Source organism: Mesoplodon densirostris, chromosome 15 (genome assembly GCF_025265405.1).
Source record: "Mesoplodon densirostris isolate mMesDen1 chromosome 15, mMesDen1 primary haplotype, whole genome shotgun sequence".
Classification (NCBI taxonomy): Eukaryota; Metazoa; Chordata; class Mammalia; order Artiodactyla; family Ziphiidae; genus Mesoplodon; species Mesoplodon densirostris.
The window spans coordinates 19,875,148-19,899,850 of NC_082675.1; the positions used below are offsets into that span (position 1 = coordinate 19,875,148).

Genomic DNA, 24,703 nt, shown 5'->3' on the forward strand with positions numbered 1-24,703 from the left:
CTCAGTAACACCTCGCTCTCTCAAGGCTGTGTCCTTGTAACAGCTGCCACCGTGGGAGTCGGGGAGGGGCTGAATGTATATTCCAAGGGCAGGGGAAGGGCTGAGGAGCTTCCAGTTGCCCAGGGCCAGCTCGCAGGTCACCTGGTGGTCATATCCTCTCAATGACCTCCTTCAACAAATGGGTTCTTGTTTAAGTTAGTGCTATAACATTTCCTTTCACAAGGTATTTATGTACGTGAAAAAGATTAGTGAGTCCATTTAAAAGAAAGTCCTACCTGGGGACACAAGGATTTGACAAACTTCCTAAAGGTGACATTGCAAGGATTGATTTTGGGGAAATAGTTCTTCCACTTAGTTTGATTTCTGGTGACTTTTCCGAATCAGTTTTCTCATCTGTAAAATGGGAATAATACTGCTTTCGAGGACTTTTGTGAAGATTCAATAATAGTAATGATAATAAGTAATTACAACTTGCATGTATTGAGTTTTTTTCTGTGTCACACCTGGAACTCCAAGACAGGCTTTCTGACTCCAAAAGCCATGAGCTGAACAAAGATGACATGTTGAATAAAATGGGGTCACTGAGTGGTAACTACTATCATCACGATCATCTTATCTCCACCATCACCTCCACCATCACCACGTCATCACCACCATCGTTGTTACCTTCCTCACCATTTTTTAAAGTGGCAGGGGACTTTGCTGGTGGCTCAGTGGTTAAGAATCCACCTGCCAATGCAGGGGACATGGGTTTGATCCCTGGTCCGGGAAGATCCCACATGCCACAGAGCAGCTAAGCCCATGTGCCACAACTACTGAGTATGTGCTCTAGAGCCCGTGAGCCACAACTACTGAAGCCCACGCACTCTAGGGCCCACGTGCTGCAACTACTGAGCACATGCGCCGCAACTACTGAAGCCTGCATGCTCTAGGGCGCGTGTGCCGCGACTACTGAACCCACACGCTACAACTACTGAAGCCCATGTGCCTAGAGCCCATGCTCCGCAACAAGAGAAGCCACTGCAATGAGAAGTCCGAGCACTGCAACGAAGAGTAGGCCCCGCTCACTGCAACTAGAGAAAGCCCGCACGCAGCAACGAAGACCCTATGCAGCGCCCCCCCCAAATCAATTAATTAAAAAAAATAAAAATAAAGTGGCAGGACTTTTTTACTAGCCATGTAACCTCTCTGATAAAGCTGAGATTTAGTCTCTAAAATGGAGGTAATAAAATGCTGTTCTTGAGATAATCAATGCTGAATAACTGGCATGTAGGAGGACCTCGATAAGCAGTGGCCAGAACTCCTTCTTCCTGGGTATTGTCAAGTCCCCAGATAAAGTCTTTTTCCAAATTTCCAAATTTTTCTTAAACCAGGAATCTAGATTCTTTAAGATGTCTGTTTGAGGAATTGGGCCCTTAAGATCTCTTTCTGATGGATTGAGAAATCTCTGTTGGTACCTGTGATTCTTATTTCAAAGAACGAAACACATTTATGGGAAGATAGGAGTTGGGAGAAAATTACTTAAGGATGGAGCTAGTGTTTGCTTTAATAAGTCTTTTTTTTTTTTTTTTTTTTTGCTGTACACGGGCCTCTCACTGTTGTGGCCTCTCCCGTTGCGGAGCACAGGCTCCGGACGCGCAGGCTCAGCGGCCATGGCTTACGGGCCCAGCCGCTCCACGGCATGTGGGATCTTCCCGGACCGGGGCACGAACCTGTGTCCCCTGCATCAGCAGGCGGGCTCTCAACCACTGCGCCACCAGGGAAGCCCCTAAGTCATTATTTTTTAAAATTTGGATTACAAAGTTAGTGCAGAACCACTTCAGAAAGTTTGGAAAATAAAAAATTCCCCTACCCTGTGATTGTTCGTATTTGGATATATTTCCTTTTCGTTATTTGTTTTTATAGCAGTTTAGAGTGATTTACACAATTGATGTCATACTGTGGTGTGATTTTCTAGTCCATTTCATTTAACATTTTGAAAATAAGAATTGACCATGTTGTACGGTCTTTGTTGCTGATGTTAAGTGGCATTATAATAGTCCATAGAGAGGTTCCCCATTGCTTCTCCAGCCTCGTCTGGTTACTCCCCTCCCCGCTTACATCCCAGCCATGCTGACCTTCTTGGCACTTCCCTAACACATCATGCTCATTCCTGCCTCAGGGCCTTTGCACCACCTCCTCCTTCTGCCTCTAAAGCGTTTCCCTGGTTCTTTGTGTGGCCAGCTCCGTCTTATCTTTACCCCCAGTCCACCTATCACATCCTCATATAGAGCCGCCTCTGACCACCTTGCATCCAAAGCCACTCCCTCAGTTTCTCTTGACTCCATCACCCTGTTTTATTTTCTCCTTAGAGGGAAAAAATAACTTTATAATTTCATCACCTGAAATATTTATTTGCTTACTTGTTTATTGTCTCCCTCTCTCAAAAGACTGTAAGCTCCGTGAGGGCAGACACTTTGTCTTGCTCATCACCGATTTCCCAGAGGCTGACACAGTGCCTGTCCCATAGTAAGAGCTCCAGAAATATCTGTTGAATAAAGGGGAGGGTGGTTAGATTGTTGGATATGTGGCTGGGTGGGTAGCTGAGTGGCTAGGTCAGTGGGTGGCGGGGTGGTGGATGGATAGGTAAGTGGATATTTGGGTGGGTAAGTCATACTCTTACCATTCCCCAGTCCCACGTTTAGAGTGTTCCCCATGGTATTTTTAATTGCTTTGGGAAAGTGAGCAATGCAGATGGCAGGGAAATGGGACAAACATGTCTCTTGGGAAAGCGTCTCCTGCCCAGGGCCATCAGCTGGGGTCCCAGGCCTGGGCAGTTGTTCAGGCTCTTGCTGAGGGTGGGAGGTGGCGAGATTCTCCGAGGTGTTCTTGGATGCCCGCCCACCACCCGCCCAGGACCTCACCACCCTCCTCCTGCTCTGTCCCCTGCACAGTGGGCCGGAAGCAGTTCATGCGCTTCGAGTCGGCCAGCCACGCGGCAGAGGCCCTGGGCTGCGAGTACGAGGAGCTGAACACGGCCACCTTCAAGCACCACCTGCGGCAGATCATCGAGCGCATGACGTCTGGGCCGAGCCGCCGGGACCCGGAGGGTGAGGAGGCCGGCTCAGGTACCACGCTGCTGCCCCTCTGGGTGGGCTGCATCCCCGCGGGGCCGGCCCCTGGGGACACACCAGCACCCTTTCACCATCCATCGAGGACTTCCTGAGGGTCTGCAGTGTGCAGACCTTCTAGGTGCAAGGGAAGCCACCCCCCTGGAAATGGACTTGGCTCCTTCTGGCGCGGTGCTTATGGTCAGATAGGTAGCTCTGCTCAGGGTTCAAAGGCTGCTGAAACCCAGGAGGGGGCCCTATGCTGCAAAGAGGGGACGTTGTGGATGGTGCCAAGGGACCAGCGCGCTTCCAGTGGATGTTGTATTTGCTGAGCCCCTACGCTGTAGGCAGAAGACTCACCTTCCAGTTTGAGGAACAGAAATAAGGGCAGGATGGTTGGCCCAGCTGGGAGGACAGTAGATAAGGTTGGAGAGCTCACTGGGGTCAGCTCACACAATAGTCTGTAAACTAGGGGTTTTCTGCTCAGACCAAGGGAAGCCATGGAGGCACACAGGCAGGGGCATGGCATGATTTGTTGTATTCTTCATGAAGCTCAGCCTGGAGGAAGATGAGGGAATGAGTGGGAATGGGTACAAGTCACCTTGGTGAGGTGATGGAGGTGGGAACAGATGGGATGAGGTGGACCAGTTCAAGGTCTAGTTTACAGTTAGAGCTGATGGCATGGGCCCTAGGTGGAAGCAGGGGGCCAGGACACCTTATAGGACTTTGGCATGAGCAGCAGGAGGAATGGGGGTGCTTGAAAAGACCCGGGGGAAAAACAGGAGCTTTGTACTGCACCTGTTAGAGTGAGGTCTGCTGAGTCCCAAGTCTGCAGCCTCTGCAGCCAGGTGCTTTGGCTGCAGAAGGTGAGGGCAGAGGGACCCCTTGGAGCCCCAGGGTTCACTGAAAACTCTCTAAGAGAAGCTCTCCCAGAGACCACAGAGTCTGGGCTTAGTGGGTAGCACTGTTTGGAACTGTGGTTTGAGGGTCCTTCTCTTAGAGGCCCCTCGGATCCCCGTGGCTGCTCCACCTGCCAGGGACTTCAGCTTGATGGCTGATGTCACTGAGACTCCACTGCCTTCCAGGTCTGTGCTCTGGTGTAAGCTGGGGTCTGCTTAATGGTTATACCTCCTCTCAGACACAGGCACACACATACAGGCACACACACATACCATGCACAGGCATGCGCATACATGCATGTGCGTGCACCATCACATGCACACAATGCACATATACACACACACACACAAAAGCACAGATGTGTGCACACGCTGCTTGGTGAAGCTGAGTCACCCTCTCAGGCTGAGGTCTCAAGGGTAGACATTAAGCAGGCAGGGGACTGGCAAGCTTTTGAGAGATGCTGGGAGGCTGTGGGTTGCCTAGCAACGACCCAGGTTGGGGGCAGAGTTAAAGCAGGGATGGGAAATGCTTTGGGGTTGCAGTGGGCTGCCTGGAATGTACAAGCAGAACTGTTTCTCTAGACACTAGTGTGTGCAGATTTGGAAATTGTGTTTCCAATTCTGTGGATGGAACCAAAACCTAAGGGTCAGTATTTATGATCTGAGCCCTCCACTCATCCCGCTTTGCTCAGTGACCCCTAATCAAGGCTGGCTGTTCTAATGGGACCAGCGTGTGTGTTTATACAAAATTGGGGCTGCCATTATAATAATTTTCTAAGCTTTTTTTATTCCTCCTAATACTATAGGCAGGCACTTTTCCATCTCATTCAATATTCTTCTAGACCTGACTTTAAGTATTCCTTTGTATGGATGGACTACAAATTATCTAACCCATTTCCTATTGTTGGATGTTCAGGTTGTCTCAAAAAAGTGATTTTTTTTGGCCAATTTAAGCAACAATTGGGAGAACATACATACTTAGAAGTCTTTGTTTCTCTGAATTATTTCATTAGAATAAAATCCTAAGAGTGAAGTTATTAAGTCCAAGTATATGAATATGTTATGGCTTCTACTATAAAATTGTCAAATTTCCCTCTAGAAAGAGAGAACAACAGATATTTACTGAGTAACTACTACGTGTCAGGAATTGGGGATTTGGAGCCAGCAAACCCAGAGGTAGTCCTCATCCTCAGGGCGCTCCCTGCCTGGGTGGCGGGGTGGGGGAGACGCAGGTTAACGAAATAACCACGAAGTGCAGGTGTGCTGTGGTCAGTGCTGTAAAATCAGCGTAGATCTGTCCACCTGTGTCCGGTTTACTTCACTTGGCATGACGTCCTCCAAGTTCATCCGTGTTGTAGCAAATGGCAGGATTTCCTTCTTTTTTTTTTTTTTTTTTTACTATTGAATAATACACTACTCACATCAGAAATCTCAAAAAGTCAAACTCATAGAGGCAGAGAGTAGAATGGTGGTTACCAGGGCGGTGGAAGGAGGGGGAAACGGGACATTTTGATCAAAGGGCACATAGTTTTATTTATGCAAGATGAATAAATCCTAGAGGGTAGATGAATAAAATGATCAGTAGATGAATATCTCTACTGTACAGCAAAGTCCCTGTAATTAACAATACCATATTCTATACTTAAAAATTTGTTGAGGGCCTCCCTGGTGGCGCAAGTGGTTGAGAGTCCGCCTGCCGATGCAGGGGATACGGGTTCGTGCCCCGGTCTGGGAGGATCCCATATGCCGCGGAGCGGCTGGGCCCGTGAGCCATGGCCGCTGAGCCTGCGCGTCTGGAGCCTGCGCGTCCGGAGCCTGTGCTCCGCGACGGGGGAGGCCACAACAGTGAGAGGCCCGCATACCGCAAAAAAAAAAAAAAAAAATTTGTTGGGCTTCCCTGGTGGCGCAGTGGTTGGGCATCCGCCTGCCGATGCAGGGAACACGGGTTTGTGCCCCGGTCCGGGAAGATCCCACATGCTGCGGAGCGGCTGGGCCCGTGAGCCATGGCCACTGAGCCTGCGCGTCCGGAGCCTGTGCTCCGCAATGGGAGAGGCCACAGCAGTGAGAGGCCCGCATACTGCAAAAAAAAAAAAAAAAAATGTTGTTAATCTTATGTTAAAAGTGCCTATCTCACGCGTGCGCACGCACAGACATGCACACACACACACACAAAGGGAGGGAAGAAAATTTTAGAGGTGATGGTTATGTTTGTGGTGTGTTTATGGTGATGGTGTCATGGGTGTATACTTCAAACTCATCGGGATGTATACGTTAAAAATGTACAGGTTCTTTCGTATGTCAATCATTACTTCAGTGTGAAAAATAAATAAAATTTTCAAAAAAACAAGGTAGACCTGGGAATTGGCTTAATGGGGTGGTGTTGGTGGTCAAGGCAGGCTTCCCTGAGGAGGTGATGTTGGGTTGAGCCCTGAGGGTTGAGCAGGAGATCACAATGGAGGTTAGGGAGGTAGGGCCAGGTTACACAGGACCCTGGAAGACTTGGTAGGACACTTGAACTTGATCCTAAGAACGTAAGTAATTTCAGCAGTAGGGGGACGTGTGTGTGCGTGGTTGGGGAAGATGTGCTAAGGCCAGTAGTGATGGCATTGGAGCAACGACCCTGGCCCCAGGCATGGTCCTGACCACGGGATGCCAACCTGCCCCTCTTCCCCACTGTAGGGCTCAAGATGACAGGAGTGGAGTGTGTGGAGGGCATGGCCTCGGGCCTGTACCAAGAGGTCTTTGCCGCCGTGGTCTCACTCATCAACAGGTAATGGCAACCTTTTCTCAGTTACAGAGGTGGCCTGTTTGCAGTGTATGAACGAGCCCAAACCCGGGGAGTCTGGGGAGTTTAGGAGTGGGCTTTTGTTGAGCTGGAGAGGGGCTTGTTGAGCCGTGTCTTATGGTGCTGGGTTTAAATTCCACCTTGGCCACCCGTGGGCTGTGTGACTTCGGCACATCAGTTCACCTCTCTGACCTCCCCTTCTGCATCTGTAAAAATGGCTCTTTCCTCAGGGTCACTGTAAGGATTAAAAGAAATCAATAAAAAATTAAACAAAGTAAAAAAGAAATAGTGTCTGTAAGCAACTCTTCCTAATCGTGATCATAAAATACTGCAGGTATCTGCAGGTAGTACCGCCGGGAAATCTTTAAGCAGTTCCAGTGAGGCCAAACCAGAGCTGGGGCAAGGGCTTCCCTCCCTCCTCTGTGAAAGCAGGAGGCGTAATTAGGCTTCTGACATCCTGTTAAGGGGATGAGGCTGATGTGTAGCAACAGTGCAAGTGGGGTTCTCCACAGACACAGAATCGGCTCCCTCTCATGCTGCTGGAGTAATTACCCTCTGAGACCACAGACACATTATCTAGAAACCAGGGGGATCATGCGTGCTTAGGGGAAGAAGGATTTATTGGGGACCTGCCAGTGGAGGGCGGCTGCTTCAGCCTGCAGAGGGTGGCTGCTGCCTGGTTGGTTCTGGGAGCCCGCCTCCATAAAATGGGTGTATTGGGGATAACGATACCCACTATCCTTACGTTTATGAGTACCTAGCAGGCGTCTGGCTTTCTGAACATTAACTGATTTAATCTTCATGCATGTCTATGTGGTGGCTGATCTTATTGGCACCATTTTACAGATGGAAAACCTCAGCAAATAACAGCAAAGAGCTCAGGTTCAAACTAAGGGCCCTCCAAAGTGTATAGCTGGTCACGCTAAGGACAATAATAGCAGAAAACACTTACCGCTTTACCACGTTCAGAGCCGTGGATATCTTATCACATCCAACCCTCCCAACAGCCTTCTAAGTTCATCTCCATCATTAGCCCTTTCACAGCTGAGTTTCAGAGAGGTCAGGCAACTCTCCCAAGACACACAGCCCCTCCGTGGCTGAGCAGGGGTTGGAGCCCCCATGTGACTTTCTCCAGAGTCTCTTAACTCCTGCATTTTGATGTGAATAATCCCTTCTCTGTACCCCTGATAGATTTGTCAAGAGGCTCCAAGGAGGTGATGACTTGAGAGATCTTTGTAAACTGAGGCAGGCACTGAACGAAATTGTTTTTCTATAGCAGCATATCACTAAGCAAAAAAAGGAGACTCTAGTCCTAACTTTATAGCCAATTTGTGGTGCGACTTTAAGCAAGTCATTTCTCCACTCTGGGCCTGGTAGAGAGCACGTTTCCTGAAGACCTGCGGTGTCCATGGGAGGCACTTTCCATACTTCAACTCCTTCTCTTCTTACTGCATCCCCTGGGGTCATCCTACTCATTCCTACCACCATTTGACAGTGGGGGGAACCCACGCTCAGAGAGGTTAAGTAACTTTCCCAAGGTCACACAGCCTGCAAGTGGTGAGATCTGCTGGATTTGCAGACCCGCCCAGTGTGCTGCTCCGGTTTCTCCATCTCTGTGATGCAGGGGTGTGGGAGGCTTGGACCAGCGGGGTTTTAAGAGTCCATATCCTCTCAGGGCCCCTCTCCTTTCCCCCCAGATCCTTCTCCTCCCACCACCTCTCCATGGCCTCCATCATGGTGGTGGACTCCCCAGGCTTTCAGAACCCCCGACACCAGGGCAAAGACCGGGCCGCCACCTTTGAGGAGCTGTGCCACAATTACGCTCATGAGCGCTTGCAGCTGCTTTTCTACCAGCGGACCTTTGTCTCAACGCTGGAGCGATTCCGGGAGGTATGGCTGGGCTGGGGCGGGGCCTTCGAAGGGGCTCAGTGAGGGCGTGAGGCTGGGCGGGGCAGGGGAGGGGGTGGTCGACTGGTCCTCTGGTAGGTTTTATTTTTTATTTTTTTATTTTTTTGTTTTCATAAATGTGCTTATATTTCTTTTAAAAACTGGACGTTTTGATATACCCTTATCCACCCCCCGCCAAAAAAAATGTGTCACTCTGTAAAATACAAATACATAACCACTTCCTAATTTGCGTTACTCACTTAAAACATACCAGTTCACACCCCAAAGATCTTTGGACTCCAAGAACTCAAGATAATTCATGGTGAAGGGACTTTGGTAGGACAATGGCCTAGAGCCCTTTTTTCCCCTATAATTCAATTTAATCTCACTATTCCTATGTGAATAGTTTCCCCTACTGTAAACTACTTGGGGAGGGACAGTTAAGTGTTGTTAATTATTATTTTCCAACAAGGTTGCAGTTACCTTGATATATCTGTAGGACTCTTAAGTTTCCGAGTCCAGGACTGAGTCATTGCTCTGCTGATAGCACTCATGCACACAGTTAGCTCTCTTGCCCATACCACTGGGGACTGATGTTCATCACTTTCACATAATTGTCTCATAGTTTCATACAGTTGTCATTTAGTCGTCTCATTTTTAAATGAGGGCACATAAAAATTTATTCACTGCCTATAACACAAAATACTGTTCATTTGAATCATAGATCTGTTATTATCTATATTTTGAAAGCATTCAATTTGTATATCATTTTTAGTGGTCAGAGGGAAGGTAAAAAGTAAGTATGGAAGATAAAATCAATAAATAGTTATAATCAGTCTTTCAGTGATCACTACTGAATTTGCTTTAAGTGATTTTCTTTGAATGAGTTTTTCATGATTACTGATAGTTTTCTTCTTTTTTTTTCTTCTTCAGCAAATATTTTTATTATTATTATTACTTTCACAGCTTACCCTTCCCCCTCCCCATATCCTCAAGTCCATTCTCTAGTAGGTCTGTGTCTATTCCTGTCTTACTCCTATGTTCTTCATGACATTTTTTTTTCTTAAATTCCATATATATGTGTCAGCATACAGTATTTGTCTTTCTCTTTCTGACTTACTTCACTCTGTATGACAGACTCTAGGTCCATCCACCTCATTACAAATAGCTCAATTTTGTTGCTTTTTATGGCTGAGTAATATTCCATTGTATATATGTGCCACATCTTCTTTATCCATTCATCCGATGATGGACACTTAGGTTGTTTCCATCTCCAGGCTATTGTAAATAGGACTGCTATGAACATTTTGGTACATGACTCTTTTTGAATTATGGTTTTCTCAGGGTATATGCCCAGTAGTGGGATTGCTGGGTCATATGGTAGTTCTATTTGTAGTTTTTTAAGAAACCTCCATACCGTTCTCCATAGTGGCTGTACCAATTCACATTCCCACCAGCAGTGCAAAAGTGTTTCCTTTTTTCCACACCCTCTCCAGCATTTATTGTTTCTACATTTTTTGATGATGGCCATTCTGACTGGTGTGAGATGATATCTCATTGTAGTTTTGATTTACATTTCTCTAATGAGTAAAGATGTTGAGCATCCTTTCATGTGTTTGTTGGCAATCTGTATATCTTCTGTGGAGAAATGTCTATTTAGGTCTTCTGCCCATTTTTGGATTGGGTTGTTTGTTTTTTTGTTATTGAGCTGCATGAGCTGCTTATAAATTTTGGAGATGAATCCTTTGTCAGTTGCTTCATTTGCAAATATTTTCTCCCATTCTGAGGCTTGTCTTTTGGTCTTGTTTATGGTTTCCTTTGTTGTGCAAAAGCTTTTAAGTTTCATTAGGTCCCATGTGTTTATTTTTGTCTTTATTTCCATTTCTCTAGGAGGTGGGTCAAAAAGGATCTTGCTGTGATTTATGTCATAGAGTGTTCTGCCTATGTTTTCCTCGAAGAGTTTGATAGTGTCTGGCCTTACATTTAGGTCTTTAATCCATTTTGAGCTGGGGCGGGGCCTTCGCAGGGGCTCAGTGAGGGCGTGAGGCTGGGCGGGGCAGGGGAGGGGGTGGTCGACTGGTCCTCTGGTAGGTTTTAGCTTCATCCTGTCTGGTCCGTCGATGATTAAAACCCAAACTGCAGGCCTGGCTCCTGGGCCTCTGCTGCTCCCCCGTCTCTCTCTACAGCCCAGCCTCCAGCCACGGCCCCTGCCCCTTACAGTCCAGAACTTGGGGTTCCCCAGGCCTCGCTCCCACTGCTGTCCCTTGTTTGCGCTGACCTCTTCCTCCTCGCCCACGTACCCAAGCTGAATCCTCTTCCAACAGTTAGTTTGCATCTTCCCCGTGGAAGGGCCTTCGTGCCCACTTGTGGGTGAAAATAGTGGGTTTGCACACCTTTTGGATCATAATGTGGGAGCATCTAGGAAAGGTGAAGATACAGTTCCTTTTCTAGGAGGCCCCCTGCAGAAACTCTGTATATGTGAACCAGGAAACCTGTACAGGCACGTCCCTGCCTGCCCTCCTTTACTTATACTTAAAAAAATTTTTTTGAACTATAACATTTACACAAATAAGTGCCTGACTCAGAAGTGTACAGCTTAGTGAATTTGTCCAACCATGCACACTCATTGCAGCTACCACCCAGGATAAAAGGAGAGAACATCGCCAGCACCCCAGACGCCCACTAGCATCTGCTCCCTCCTTCCTCCCTGAAGGGGACCCCTTTGGCTCCAGCAAGTGCTAATGGCAAAATACGAGAAATGATCATATTGTTTATTAGTAGGATAATGGGTATTAAAATTATGGTCATTTCTTTGGTTGGAGCCCACACAGCAATAAATATGAAAACATCAATATGAATAAATCTTAAACACATGGCATTGCTGAGACCTAGGTTCTCACCCTAACTCTGTCATTTATTGGCTGTGTGGCCTTAGGAAAGTCACTCACCCTCTCTGAACCTCAATTTCATCACATGTAAAATAGAAATAACAATACTCCTGTATCAGTTACCATTTCCCACAATAATTCTGCATAATAAACTATCCCAACACATAGTAGCTTAAAAAATAACCTTTTGTTATGGCTTGCAGGTCTCTGGGTTGCCTAGGTAGCTCTTCTGGTCTTGGCTGGGAGAGCATGTGCCTGTGGTCAGAGGCAGGTTGGGTAGATGGCTCTTGGCTGGCTCTCCCCTGTGTCTGGAGGTCAGCTGGCCATGAGCTGATCCAGGCAGCCCTTTGGCTAGGATGACTCACCTGTGCTCCAGGAGTGCCCTGTCCTCCAGCAGGTTAGCTCAGGCTGTTCTCATGGCGCTGGGCAGGGGTCCAAGAGAGCAAGCAGGAGTGCTCAGGGCCCCTTGGGACCGAGACTTGAAACTGGCAACGTCACCTCTGCTGTAATCAGTTAGTCACAGCAAGTCCAAGGCTGAGCCCTGACTCACAGGGCTGGGAAATGGCGTCCACTTCTTGATGGGAGAAACTTCCATATCTGTACAGAGAGTGTGGATACGGGGAAGGGGAGAGGTGGCGCTTATTTTCACAATCATTTTTACCGTACTGCCTAAAGGCGCTGTTGGAGCATTTGATGAAGTGGGATAAAGAAATGCATAATCTGTATTAGGCATGCCACATATAGTAGCAGCCATCATATTTCTTTTTCCCATAGTATTTCACATATTTCTGATGATCAAAGTAAAACATGTTTTTTATTTAAAAACTGGAAAGTGCGTATAAGTGTCAAGAAGCAGAAAACACAATCTCTTTTAGCCCCACCACCCAGAGGCAACCACTGTTACCACTGTCTGTATCTTATACCAGCCATTTTTCCATATATGGTCTTCTCTATGGATTTCCCATCCATCTGTACACACGAGTTTATAGTCTTTTTCCTCATAGCATTATGTTATTCACATTTCCTCACTCCATTCATAGCTCTTAGTAAGGATGCATGTTTGTGGTTATGTCTGATTCTGTCTGAACTCTCTTTTGGCCATCTGGGTTATTTCCACGTTTATGCTGTTATAAACAACACTGTGATGAACATCTTTGAGCATAGCATTATCTGGACATTTCTGGTTACTTTTATATGCCAACTGTTACTATCCATAGTTTTTTTGCTCCATCCAGCACCCAGTACTCAGCCCAGCACTTATTAGGTATTCAGTAAATATTAGAAAAGTTTGCCCTGAATTATCAGTTCCTGGTAAAGCTCTCACCATGATTGCTGACCACCCTGAGGATGAACAATATTAGGATGTTATTGGGATGCTGGTCTGTATCCTTCTCACACAAAGGCTAAGGGGTGATGATAAAAAACAAAACAAAGAACCCGATTAAAAATGGGCAAAGGAGTTCAATAGATATTTCTCCAAAGAAGATATACAGATGGTCCATAAACACACAAAAAGATGTTCCGCATCACTAGTTCAGGGAAATGCAAATCAGAACTACATTGAGATACCATTTCACACCCACTAGACTAAAAATGTAAGAAGTGTTGGGGAGGATGTAGAGAAGCTGGAACCCTTGTGCACAATAAAAATGGTGCAGCTGCTGTGGAATACGGTATGGTGTTTTCTCAAAAAATTAAAAATAGAACTATCATTAGATCCAGCAATTCCACTTCTGGGTATCTACCCAAAAGAATTTCAAGCAAGGTCTCGAAGAGATATTTGTATGCCCATGTTCACAGCTGTATTGTTTGTAATAGCCAAAAGGTAGAGGCAACCCAAGTGTCCATCACTGGATGAATGGATAAAGAAATGTGATCTCTTCACACAGGGGGCTATTATTCAACCATAAAAAGGAAGGAAATTCTGACACATGCTACGACTGGATGAACCTTGAGGACATTACGCTAAGTGTGCAATAACCCAGTCACAAAAGGACAAATCCTGTATGATTCTCTTCATATGAGATATTTATAGTAGTCAGATTCATAGACACAGAAATACGGAGAGGGAAATGGGGAGTTGGTGTTTAATGGGTGCAGAGTTTGAGTTTTGCAAGGTGAGAAACGTTTTGTAGATGGATGGTGGTGACAGTTACACAACAGTGTGAATGTACTTTACACCAATGAACCGTGCACTTAAAAATGATTTAAATGTTAAATTTTATGCCACCTCTACTCTTACCATAATTAAAAAAAATAATAAAAAATGGCCAAGGTGTGACGATGGAAGTCCTCACTTTTCTTTGCTCCTTCAGAAGTTTCTTCTCCTTCAGCTCATGGGAAGAGCTAATGCTGAACTTCTGTGACTTTCTAGGAAGATGTTCCTGTGCAGTTTGACCTCCCGGAGCCGTCCCTGGGGACCACGGTGGCTGCTGTGGATCAGAGTCCTTCGCAGGTAACACGGCCTCTCAGATGCCGCACAGCCTTTTTAGAAATCCTGGCAGATTTGAGCCTTTGAGCTACTAGATCTCAAAGCTGCCTGTACCTAGCATGACCCAGGGATTGTTAAATACACTGACGCCTGGGACCCACTCCCCAGTTCTGCATTGATTGGTCTGGGGGGTGTGGCCTGGGCAAAGAATATTTAAATCCCATCAGGTTGAGAATCTGAGTCTGCATCTTAGAACACGCCCACACCTGGACTGTGGTCTGAGCTGAGTGGAGTCCAGGGCCAGTGACCAGTGGTCTCCAGCCACTGTCACCTGGAAAGATGGGGTGTTCAGATGAAGGTGCTGTGCCCAGCAGAGACTGGGACAGTAGGGGCCCCTGGGGGATGGAGAGCGGGGGCGATGGTGGATCCAGGCCCTTGAGCTTCTTGGAGGCAGACAGGCTTCAGTTTGGGGGATACCTGAGTCGTTATCTCCCTTTCCCCAGCCCCAGAACCCACTGTGCTGACCCCAGATCTGCACCTATGCTCAACCGTCTCGCAGAGCTGCCCTCGGCCATTGCGCATCTTGGTGTGAAAGTGCTTGGGCCATGGAACTTGCTGGGCTCCGGTCCAATCTTGGTGACCTTGGGCACGTCACTTAACCTCTCCAAGCCTCAGCTTCCTCATCACCCAAGTGGAAACGATAGATGGTATCCCCGGGTTGTCGTGAACGCCCGTGGTATCTGGCACCTAAAGCCCCTACAGGGTGTGTGGCACACAGTAGGTGTCCCGCAGGTTGCGTTTCTCCTGCACTTGGACACCTTGTCCTGGTCCCTTGGCTTATCTGGGCTCACAGCGGGCTGTACCTGCCCCTGCAAAGCTCTCTCAGTCTGTGAGCCCAGCCGGCCCTTCACACCTGCTGCTACTTCTTGCTGGCACCTCTCGGGCTGGTTCCCCGTCCCTGTCCTGCTTCCTCACCTGGGAGGGGCAGGCCTGAAGGGACCACCCGGGCAGTGCAAGGGGGGAAGGACCATGGCATCCCCGGGACGCCTGGGCAGTGGCTGGAACAACTACCTTCTGGGGATGGGCTGACTGTAGGTTTCAACCCCAGCAAATAAGGCCAAGGTAAAGATCCAGGATACCAGGGACCCAGGTCCACTTCAGCCCCTGGGCCTCTCCATGTGACCCTGGACGTGTCCCTTCCCCTCTCTGGACCCCTCTCAGTGGGGCGTGGACTAATACTCCTGAATTAGGGTGACCAACTGTGCTGGTTTGCCAGGGACTTTGCTGGCCTCAGCACTGAAATCCTTACGTCCTGGGAAGCCCCTGGCCCCAGGCACAGTGGCACCGTTGGCCATCATATGCATCACATTCCCACTTTAACCACTTGGCACCATTTTCAGATGTGTCAGCCCACTGTGGGCCCTCAGATAAGTCCCGCAGACTCTCCAGGCCTCTTTCAATTTCCCGTATGCAAAGCTTCAGGGTCGCCTGGATGGTCTCTGATGCTGGGGGCTAGATTTAGAATTCCGCGTCTGTGCCCCTGAACCAACTTCACCTCTACCATGTGCTTTGGGAACTTTCTTTTTTTTCCCTCAAGATTTTAGTTTAAAAAATACAAAGACGGGCTTCCCTGGTGGCGCAGTGGTCGAGAGTCCGCCTGCCGATGCAGGGGATGCGGGTTCGTGCCCCGGTCCGGGAAGATCCCACATGCCGCGGAGCGGCTAGGCCCGTGAGCCATGGCCGCTGAGCCTGCACGTCCGGAGCCTGTGCTTCGCAATGGGAGAGGCCACAACAGTGAGAGGCCCGCATACCGCAAAAAAAAAAAAAAAAAAAATACAAAGACTTCTAAGAGGAAGTGATGTGGATGGGATTAATCCTTTCATGTTTGGCTGTGCACGAATAGACCAGCTGCCTGTGTGGAGCCAGAGATGTGTAGTTTACAGAGTGCTTGCCCTTATTAAACCCTCACGACGGCCCTCAGAGGAAAGTATTACCACTCTCCATCTTGCAAAAGAGGAAAAATGAGGCTCAGAGAGGTGCAGTTAAGTTGCCCAAGGTCACCCTGGAAATGAAGACAGAGTCAGGATCTGGACCTCTGGTAACCAAGAGGCTGTTAGTTTTGTGGCTTCGACCCTGAGAGTCTTGCAGTGAGTGGGAGTGTGGGGTGTAGAGAGTGTGGATCTAGGCCTGTGATGCCTGGGAGGCAGGCCCCCCCGACTCTCACGGGTGGGAAGGGAAACCCGGGCCTGGCCTCCATCAGGGAATCAGGACTCCTCAGTGTATCCTGATCTCCTGCCAGGTCCGCTTGTCAGCCGGAGGAGGTGCTGAGGATGCCAGGGGCCTCTTCTGGGTCCTGGATGAGGAGGTCCGGGTGGAGGGCTCCGGGGACGGCGTGGTGCTCGAGCGCCTCTCTGCCGCCTTTGAGAAGAAAGGTGCTGAAGCTGAAGGTGAGGGAGCAAGTCAGGGGCGGGGTGCTGAGTCCAGCCTGGGGTTAGAATCTGTCTTTGTCAAAGTCCCGACAAAGCCTGCACAGCAGGGTTGGGGAGTCTGAGTGCAGAAACGTCTGTGCATATGCCTGGGTGTGCTTTCATTCACTTGTGTGTTCATTTGTTCATGTATTCCTCAAGCGTCCTGAGCAGCTACCACGTGCTGGGTACCATTCTATGTGGCGGCAAACGCACTGATGGGATCCATGTCCTTGCTGGGGGGAGTCGGGGGCAGGGGGAGATGACAGGCTAACACATAAGCACAAGTGTGGCCGCTGAGCCTGAGATGGCAGACTGGGGTTTGGTGGTAGGCAGCAGGCAGACCTCATTTCTCTGGGAGCCGGGGGCCCTCAGCGGGAGAGGTGTGCAGGTAAATCTGACAGAGAGCAGGGAGCGCAGTACAGGACAAGGCAGGAGATGTCCTCTGGGCTCAGACCTCAAGCCCTTGCAGGCCTCACAGAAAACGTTGGTCTTAACCCAAGAGCAATGAGAAGCGATGAAGGATTCTAGGCAGCGGGGGGTATGGTCAGATTGCTGTCCTAGGAAGTTCACCCAGACTGCAGTGTGGAGACACGATAGGAAGGAGGCCAGGGAGGTGAGAGCGGAGCTGCCTGCCTCGGGGAGGTGGGCAGACTATGGATGTACCAAGCAGGCAGCGTCCCCAGCACTGGGTGATGGGCTGGATTGGCAGGAGGAAAAGTGCGAGGCGAGATGGACACTTCGAGCTGGGACAGCGAGATCAGAGACCACAGGGTTTAGCACGTGTCAGCGTCAAGTTCAAGTCTGGCTATTCGTACTTTCACCAACGTGGCACCGAACAAATGTCATGTAGTCTTGAACAGTGGGGTTGGAGCTCGCCCTGGCCTCCCTTTCACCAGAATTTCCACTGCTGTGACTGGGTGAGAGGATGTACCTGAGGAGCTGTGTCATCAGCGGCCAGGTGTGATGTCATTGATGAGGCTGAGGCTGTTGATGTGACGAAGAATATCATCCCCGTCGTTCCACGGGTTGGAGGAATGCTGTCCGCATGCCATGCAGGGCCCGTGCTCTGAGCTTTGTGCAGTGTCTGGTAGAATTCTGTCACGTATTTGGAGGTCGATATTCTTACCCCCCAGGATGAGGAAAGTGAGCTCCAGAGAGAGGCTTGTAGAGACGCTTGTCTGAGATCACGCAGAGGGTGAGTGTCAGAAGGCAGATTCAACACGGGCCTTGTCTGGATCTAAACCTCTGTGAGCCCCCCTCACCTGGACGGCCCCAGGCACATAAGAAGACAAATACACTCTGAGGTCTTTTAGGTCCTAAGTGACATGGTGGTCAGGATGTGGGCTCATTCATTCACTGGTTCATTCAACAGATATTTCAGGAGCACCTAAAATGTGGTGGCCACTGCCCTAGGCCAGGAAATACATCTGTGAACAAAAGAAAAATCTCCACCCCAAGGGACTGACATTGTAGCAGAGGAGATGTATGATAAAGCAAAAAAAAAAAAATCTGTTAAGATGTTGAGGACCACAGTTCTGGTTTAGATCACTAAAGGAATGAGGGTTGGCAGTGAAAATAGCCAGGGATTCAGCCCTGGGACGTTCCAGGGTCAAGGGGCCAGGGACAAAGCTTGTGTCCAGCAAAGGCGGCTGGGGAGGAGTGGCCGGGGCTGGAGGAGGGGAGTGGGAGGATGTGGCACTCTGGAAGCCGCAGGAGGAGGGACGGACCAACCGAGTTGAATGCTCCTGAAAGGTCAAGTGAGGCATGGCTGAGGAATGGCACTGGCTTGGCCTGCGTGGAGGTCACTGACCACCAAGACAAGTACAACTGCAATGGGAGCGTTGGGGGTGACTGTCTGACTGGAGTGGCTTATGAGAAATTGGGAGCAAGAGTTGGAGAAAGACGTGTGACAGCTCTCAGTGCCGCTGGGCTGGGGCCTCTGTCCAGGATACACCGCCAGCACTCCTGCGCTGGATTTGCTGACAGTAGCAGAAACAGCAGTACCACCTGCTGGCTCCAGCCGCTCTCCCTGGACCGTGCCCAGAGCGTTAATACCCTGATGGCTCCTGGAGAGCTTAGGTCTGCGGCGAATTGCCCAGGGCCGACTCCTCCACCAGGCAAGAGGGGCAGTGCCTGGGGCCCGCGGTACCCTTAGCGGCCCGTGAAAGTCTTTTGACTTCTGTTAAAAGTAGAAGAAAAAAATGAACGTTTAGGTTAAGTACATTATTTTAAGTATATGTTATGGACTGAATTATATTCCCCCGCAAAAAAATTTATATATTGAATTCCTAACCCCTAGCACCCCAGAATATGACTTTATGTAGATACAGCATCTTCAAAGAGGTAATAATGGTTAAATAAGGTCATTGAGCTGGGTCCTAATTTCATGTGACTGGTCCTTAGGAGGAGAGATTAGGACACAGACATACATAGAGGAAAGATGCAGGGAGAAGGCAGCCATCTCCAAGCCAAGGAGAGAGGCCTCAATGAAACCAACCCTGCTGACAAGCCCTTGATCTTGGACTTCCAGCTTCCAGCCTCCAGAACTGTGGGAAAAGTAATTTCTGTTGTTTAAGCCACCCAGTCTGTGGTACTTTGTTATGGCAGCTGTAGTGAGCTAATATAAGACACTTATATATTACTAATATTAATCTATTTGCTTTCATACCAACAGTCGTGAAATGTAATTTTGTGTGTATGTATACGTATGTATTTGTATACACACATATATATACACACACACGATACATATCTATCTATATCTATATCTATATCTACATCTATATCTATATTTATATATATGGAAAGAGAGAGAGGAAGGGGGTCATGAAAGCAAAGTGCCCGGGGCCTGGGGAAGTCATAGTGCAGCCCTGGACTGTCCTCCCCCGGGGCGGGGAGGGGGCCCTAATGCTCCATGTGATGCTGCCAATGATCACCTCTGTTCCTGAAGGTCACCTCTGTTCCTGAAGGTCATCTCTGTTTGCTGAGGTACGTCCGCCTCTGCCAGCCAGTGAACGGGGATGGAGGGGCAGATGAAACTGCTGTTTGTGGAGCCCTTAGTCTGAGCTGGGCATTGTGGGCTCCACTACACTCCACCTCCCGGGGGCATCTGGGGCCTTGGAGAACCCATGTGGCTGACCGGGGCCCCGTAGGCACAGAGAACGGAGCTGGCGCTGCGCCCGGGAGGCCTCACTCAGAGAGCCAGCCAGACCCCTGACTTCTCCAGGCTATGAAAGGAGCCTCTGTCTGCAGGAAATGTCTCCAGGGTTCTGGAATGGTTTTTATTTTTCCGGGGGACGGTAGACCCACAGGAAGCCAGGAGGCAGATCTGTTAAAAGCCCACCCAGGCTTTGGACCCCCGAGACCTGGGTTGGACCCTTGCTCCACTAGTTAGTTGCAATACGTGTGAGTTCTGGGAAATCGCCTCCCTCTCCCGTCTGTAAGGTGGTGATAACCCTGGGGGCCGGTGTGAGAACGGAGGAGCTTGTGTGCGCCTAGAAGCGTTCGTACATGCTCCCTCAGCTCCCTGACCCCTGTCTGTAGCTGTCCCCTCTTCAGCCACGTTGTCCCATCACAAGATGCCCTGCTTATTTCCTTCAGGGCCCCTTTTGGGCTCTGGGATGTTTGGTGACCCGTTTGCTTTGCTTGCTTCTCGTCAATCCCCCGACCGCCCTGTACGCCCCGAGGGTGCGGGGTGCCCCTGTCTCGTTCTGTGCAGTCTCCCCGGTGCCCGGAGCGTAGCCGGGCCCCGTGGACACCTGCCGTCTTCCCTTCCCCACCCCTCGCTTGCTCCGCTCCAGTCACACTGGTGATCCAGAATCAAATGAAGTGCAGTTCTCGAATGGAATGGTTTCGTCCTGATGTTTCGGCTGAAGACAGAGAGTAGGGTCAGAAGTGGAAAGTGGCCTGTAGGGTGTGGCTGGGGCAGGACCCTCGGCCCCTCTCCTTTCCCTGTGAGGCCTGACCATGCCGGTCCCGGACACCCCGAGCAGGATGCTGCAAGGCTCTCGGTTCCCAGGGGAGAGATTCTTGTCTAGACCGACTGAGATAGACACATTAACTCAGACATTTTGGTAATAAAATATATATATATATATATATATATATATATATATATATATATATTTTGCCTCTAGGGCTTTCTGATGAGCTCTTATCATTGTTCCAATGTTTAATGGGAACGTTCACTCAAGCAGAACACATGGGGCTTTCTGGCTGACCCAACTCGCTGTTTGTTGCCTCTCACCTAAGGTGCATACTGGGCGCCAGTGACGCTTACATCACAGACCAGAGTGAGGACTGAGTGATGGAGGGTGGCCAGGGCTTAGCACACATGAGCAGCCTTTCTTCACTCTGGGCCTCCTCCCCCTCCCCAGATTCCCTTGGGGTCATCATTCAAAGCAAACTCTGTGCTAGCTGCTGGACATCATGCTGAATGGACACGACCTTTGCCCTCATGTTGCTTCCAGGGCAGGGAGGCAGCCTTGCAAACAGACACCTGTGGCGTTGCAGGGCATCGGGGACATATGTCCCAGGGCCGAGTGTCTGCTCTGTCCCTTGCTCTTCTCTCTCTCTCATTTTTTAATCTTTTGGCTGCACTGCATGGCATGTGGGATCTTAGTTCCCCAACCAGGGATTGAACCCGGGTCCCCTGCATTGGAAGCACGGAGTCTTAGCCACTGGACTGCCAGGGAAGTCCCTTGCTCTTCTCTCAATGGAAGGGCAGGGACTGCACGGCTCTGAAGGGCTCATGGGTCGCTCTTGACGCAGTGATACTTCACTTAACCAGAAATGTGCCTTTCTGGTAACTTTAATGATCCAGAACGTAGAGGAGATCCAGGAAGTGAGCACAAAGGATTTCCAAGCAGCCAAACAGACGGCAGAATCCATGCCCCTTACTTATCAGAACCTGAAGACTGTCGGACTTTATTTTGTGCAGAGTTCTGAGAAACGCAGGTCCTTCGTTTCTTAGATCAGTGAAGTGTAGAGGAAACAAATTAAGATTTAAGGGAGGCAGTCGAGATCCTAGATACATGTTGGCCCATTGACAATCACGGGATGAGAAAATGTAGAAAGATCGTTCAGAGTAGATACAAGAACCGAGATGGTACTACACCTTCTGATGATAATTGGTCTGGAGCCAGTACTCAGCCTGAGAGCATCACTGCAATGAGAGTGATATGAAAAATGATCAGGAATTCATTCATTCATTCATCCATCCATCCATTCATTCATTCCACAAGCACTTCCAGACTCCAGTCATGTGCCAACCATGATGCTGGGCTCTGGGGATGTGAAGGTCAACCTTTTGTGATTCCAGAACATCAGCAAAAGTTTCAGTGCAGGAAATGGCAGTGACACCCACTTCTGCTGCTTCCTGAGTGACTGCTCTGGCACCCCACCAAAGTACATCCCACACCTTGTCTCCTTCAGACCTTATGCCACCCTGGGAGACATGTATTATTTAATCCACATTTTGGAGAGGAGGAGACTGAGGCTCAGAAAGGTAGGTGGCTTGGCCCCTGTCCCACTGTAATAAATGGTCAAGTCAGGATTGGAACACAGGTCTTCTCAACTCCAAGCCCATTTGTTTCTCCCACTCTGTCCCTTGGAACTAGGTGTCCGCCAGCATCTCCCAAGAATATGCTGTGCATTTATTTGGTAGCTGGTATTCAAGACAATTTCAGGTGGTACACATATTTTCAAAATATTTAATGTGTATTTATTTCCACAAATATTAGAAAATAAATATGGCTGGCACACCAAATCTGCAGTATAATGCTTCTGTATAAATACATTTTACTGGTAAAAATGTGAGTCGATTGAAAGAAAACATTAAGTGAATAGCCCAGGTGATAACATGGGTATGGCAAAAATCATGGAGACTGTGTGTGCTGATGGTAGTTGGGAAAAACAGGTATCCTGCATTTAAGAAAGCAAGGAGGAACAGAATTGAGGTTGGATGTAATGCACATAAATGCACAAAGCAGGAGAAATATGGGTGCCCAGAACTGGTAGCTTCAGCTAGGTTGGAACATATTAAAATGGGAAAAGCGTGTTCTCAGTGATGCCAAGTGATGACAGAGTGTCCCCACCAGGTCCCAAGACTCATGCCCTGTATCTGCTTTCAGGGACCTCTGCCCTCCGGACCTGTGAGCAGCCCCTGCAGTGTGAGATCGCCCACCAGCTGGGACATGACCCCGTGCGCTATGACCTCACGGGCTGGCTTCACAGGGCCAAGCCTAATCTTTCAGCCCTGGACGCCCCCCAGGTCCTGCAGCAGTCGAAGAGGTGAGCCTGGCCAGGGCTGGGGACGGGCCGGGGCATTCGAGGTGCTGGGGCCGTGAAGTCACAGCAACCCAGTGATGGAGAGCAGTACAGGAACCCCTCCTTAATGACTCAAAGACCCGTACTCAAATAGAAGTAGTTAAGTGTCTCCCAGGGCCAGCCTGAGTCCAGCTGAGGAGAAAAGCCGGCCTTCTGGGGAAGTGGAACAAAAGCTAGGAAGCTGTGACTTCTTATTTTGGCTTCTGGCCTTTCATTAAGTATTTGGTAGATGATGTGACCGGAAGGACTTTTATGGACATCTTCAAACTAGGGGGTCGTAAAACCAAAGTGATAATGTCTTGTAGCATTAAAAACAGCTCACTGCATTTCTTGACTGCTCTGCTCAGAAGTGCTAGCAGAGGGCTGCTTTGACTTCAAAGAGCTATTGGGAAATGTTTTTTGTGTGTGTGCGTGCATGCACGCATGTGTGTGAGTGAAGCTCAGACCACAACATTTACTAACCGCCTGCTATGCATCTGGCATCAGGGTGAACGCTTTATAAGCATCTTGTAAATTCTTAAAACAACTGTATCCCTGGGCCCATTTTATAGATGAGAAGACTGAGGCCCCAGGAGACCAAGTGGTTTGCCTTTGATCACATAGCAAAAAAAAAAAAAAGTGGCAGAGCCAGGATACAATTTGGGTCTAGGTGGTCAGAGTTGATTGGAAAGCCTGTATCTGGGGGGGCTCAGGGGCGCACAGCTCCTGGAGAGACATCAAGTCGGGATGGGGCAGAAGGAAGGGTAACGAGCACATGGAGGGCTGTGTGGGGAGCCAGCAGACCTGGGTCAAGTCCCAGCCCTGCCCCGTGTCACCTGGGTGACTGGGGGCAGTCGCTTTCCCTCCTCTGGGTTTCTCGCTTTCTCCACCATGACATAAGGGGTTGTTGGGCAAGGCCATGTTGCACAGCTCTGGAGTCAGGCACATGTACAAATGCTGCTTTTCCCTTTTTTCAAACTGCGTGAGCTGGGTCACAGTTTCACAATCTGAGAAATGGGAATGATGCTGCCAAGCTTACACGTGTGCTGTCAGGCTTTGGTGATGGTCACATAACAGATGGCTTATTAAGGAGCCTGGTTCATAGCTGGCCCTCAACACACGTCTTGTGGCCTTGTAAGTTTCCTTTCTGCTCTAAAATCCCATGGCTCAAGCTGAGTGAGGGGTGTAGGGTTAGGGAAGGGTGGGCACACCTTGGTTGATCAGATGGCCTGGTGAGTGGGGGACTTTCTGGGAAAAAAAGAGCAGCGTGTGCCTGGAGGTGAGAGAGCACGGCAGGTTGGAGGTAAATCCCAGCAGGGTGTCTTGCAGGCTTGAGAGCCAAGCGTTGGTGATTTTGAGAGCAAACGGTGCTTCTTCTGAGCATGTGGTTCTGCAGCCAAGGTTGCTGATGCACCAGGACTGCTGGTGTCGCTTTCTCATTCCTGGGCCCACCTAGTCTCTCAGGTGGGGCTTCCCAGGAGGTTCTCATGCCCACTCAGCTTTCGCTTTATATATACGGAGTGGAGGTCCACAGAGGACACGTGACTGCCCAAGGCACAAAGTGAATTGGAGACCAGAAGTCAGGTCTCCCAACCCCACAGATGGGGCAGTCCTCGTGCAGGGGTCAGGGCTGTGGGCCCGACCTTCTCTCCCTGTACCAGGGCTTGGTGCCGACATCCTTCTCTCTCAGGGCTGCTGCTTCCAGGGGCTGCATGCCCCCCACTGCTCCCTCCCCAGATTTTTATTTCAACGTGAGTGTTTTCAAGCCATTGTTAGTCTGTGCACTCTGCCATGCATCTAACCACTCTCAGCACCCTTGGTGCATCTGGCAAGACTCTTTTCCTTAATATTGGACAGTGGGGTAGGCGTAGAGGCGGGTGGATAATGGGTCTTGAGGGCTGGGACCGGGGTGGGGCCTGGACTTGCAGGGAGCGATGGAAGGTGCCTGCA

The 24,703-nt window shown here is 49.3% G+C and overlaps 1 protein-coding gene across 2 annotated transcripts in view; it reads left to right on the plus strand.

The window, feature by feature from the left end:
* The window catches only part of MYO18B (myosin XVIIIB), a 226,492-nt gene that overhangs the window by 47,349 nt on the left and 154,440 nt on the right, over window positions 1-24,703 (plus strand). Inside the window, exons 12-17 of one of the 2 annotated variants that reach the window (XM_060118779.1) lie at window positions 2,934-3,107; window positions 6,668-6,758; window positions 8,471-8,663; window positions 13,923-14,003; window positions 16,258-16,426; window positions 22,579-22,738. In XM_060118779.1, coding sequence (XP_059974762.1) covers window positions 2,934-3,107; window positions 6,668-6,758; window positions 8,471-8,663; window positions 13,923-14,003; window positions 16,258-16,426; window positions 22,579-22,738 — 868 coding nt within the window. The remainder of the gene's footprint in view (window positions 1-2,933; window positions 3,108-6,667; window positions 6,759-8,470; window positions 8,664-13,922; window positions 14,004-16,257; window positions 16,427-22,578; window positions 22,739-24,703) is intronic. The other variant, XM_060118780.1, reaches the window with a different exon arrangement.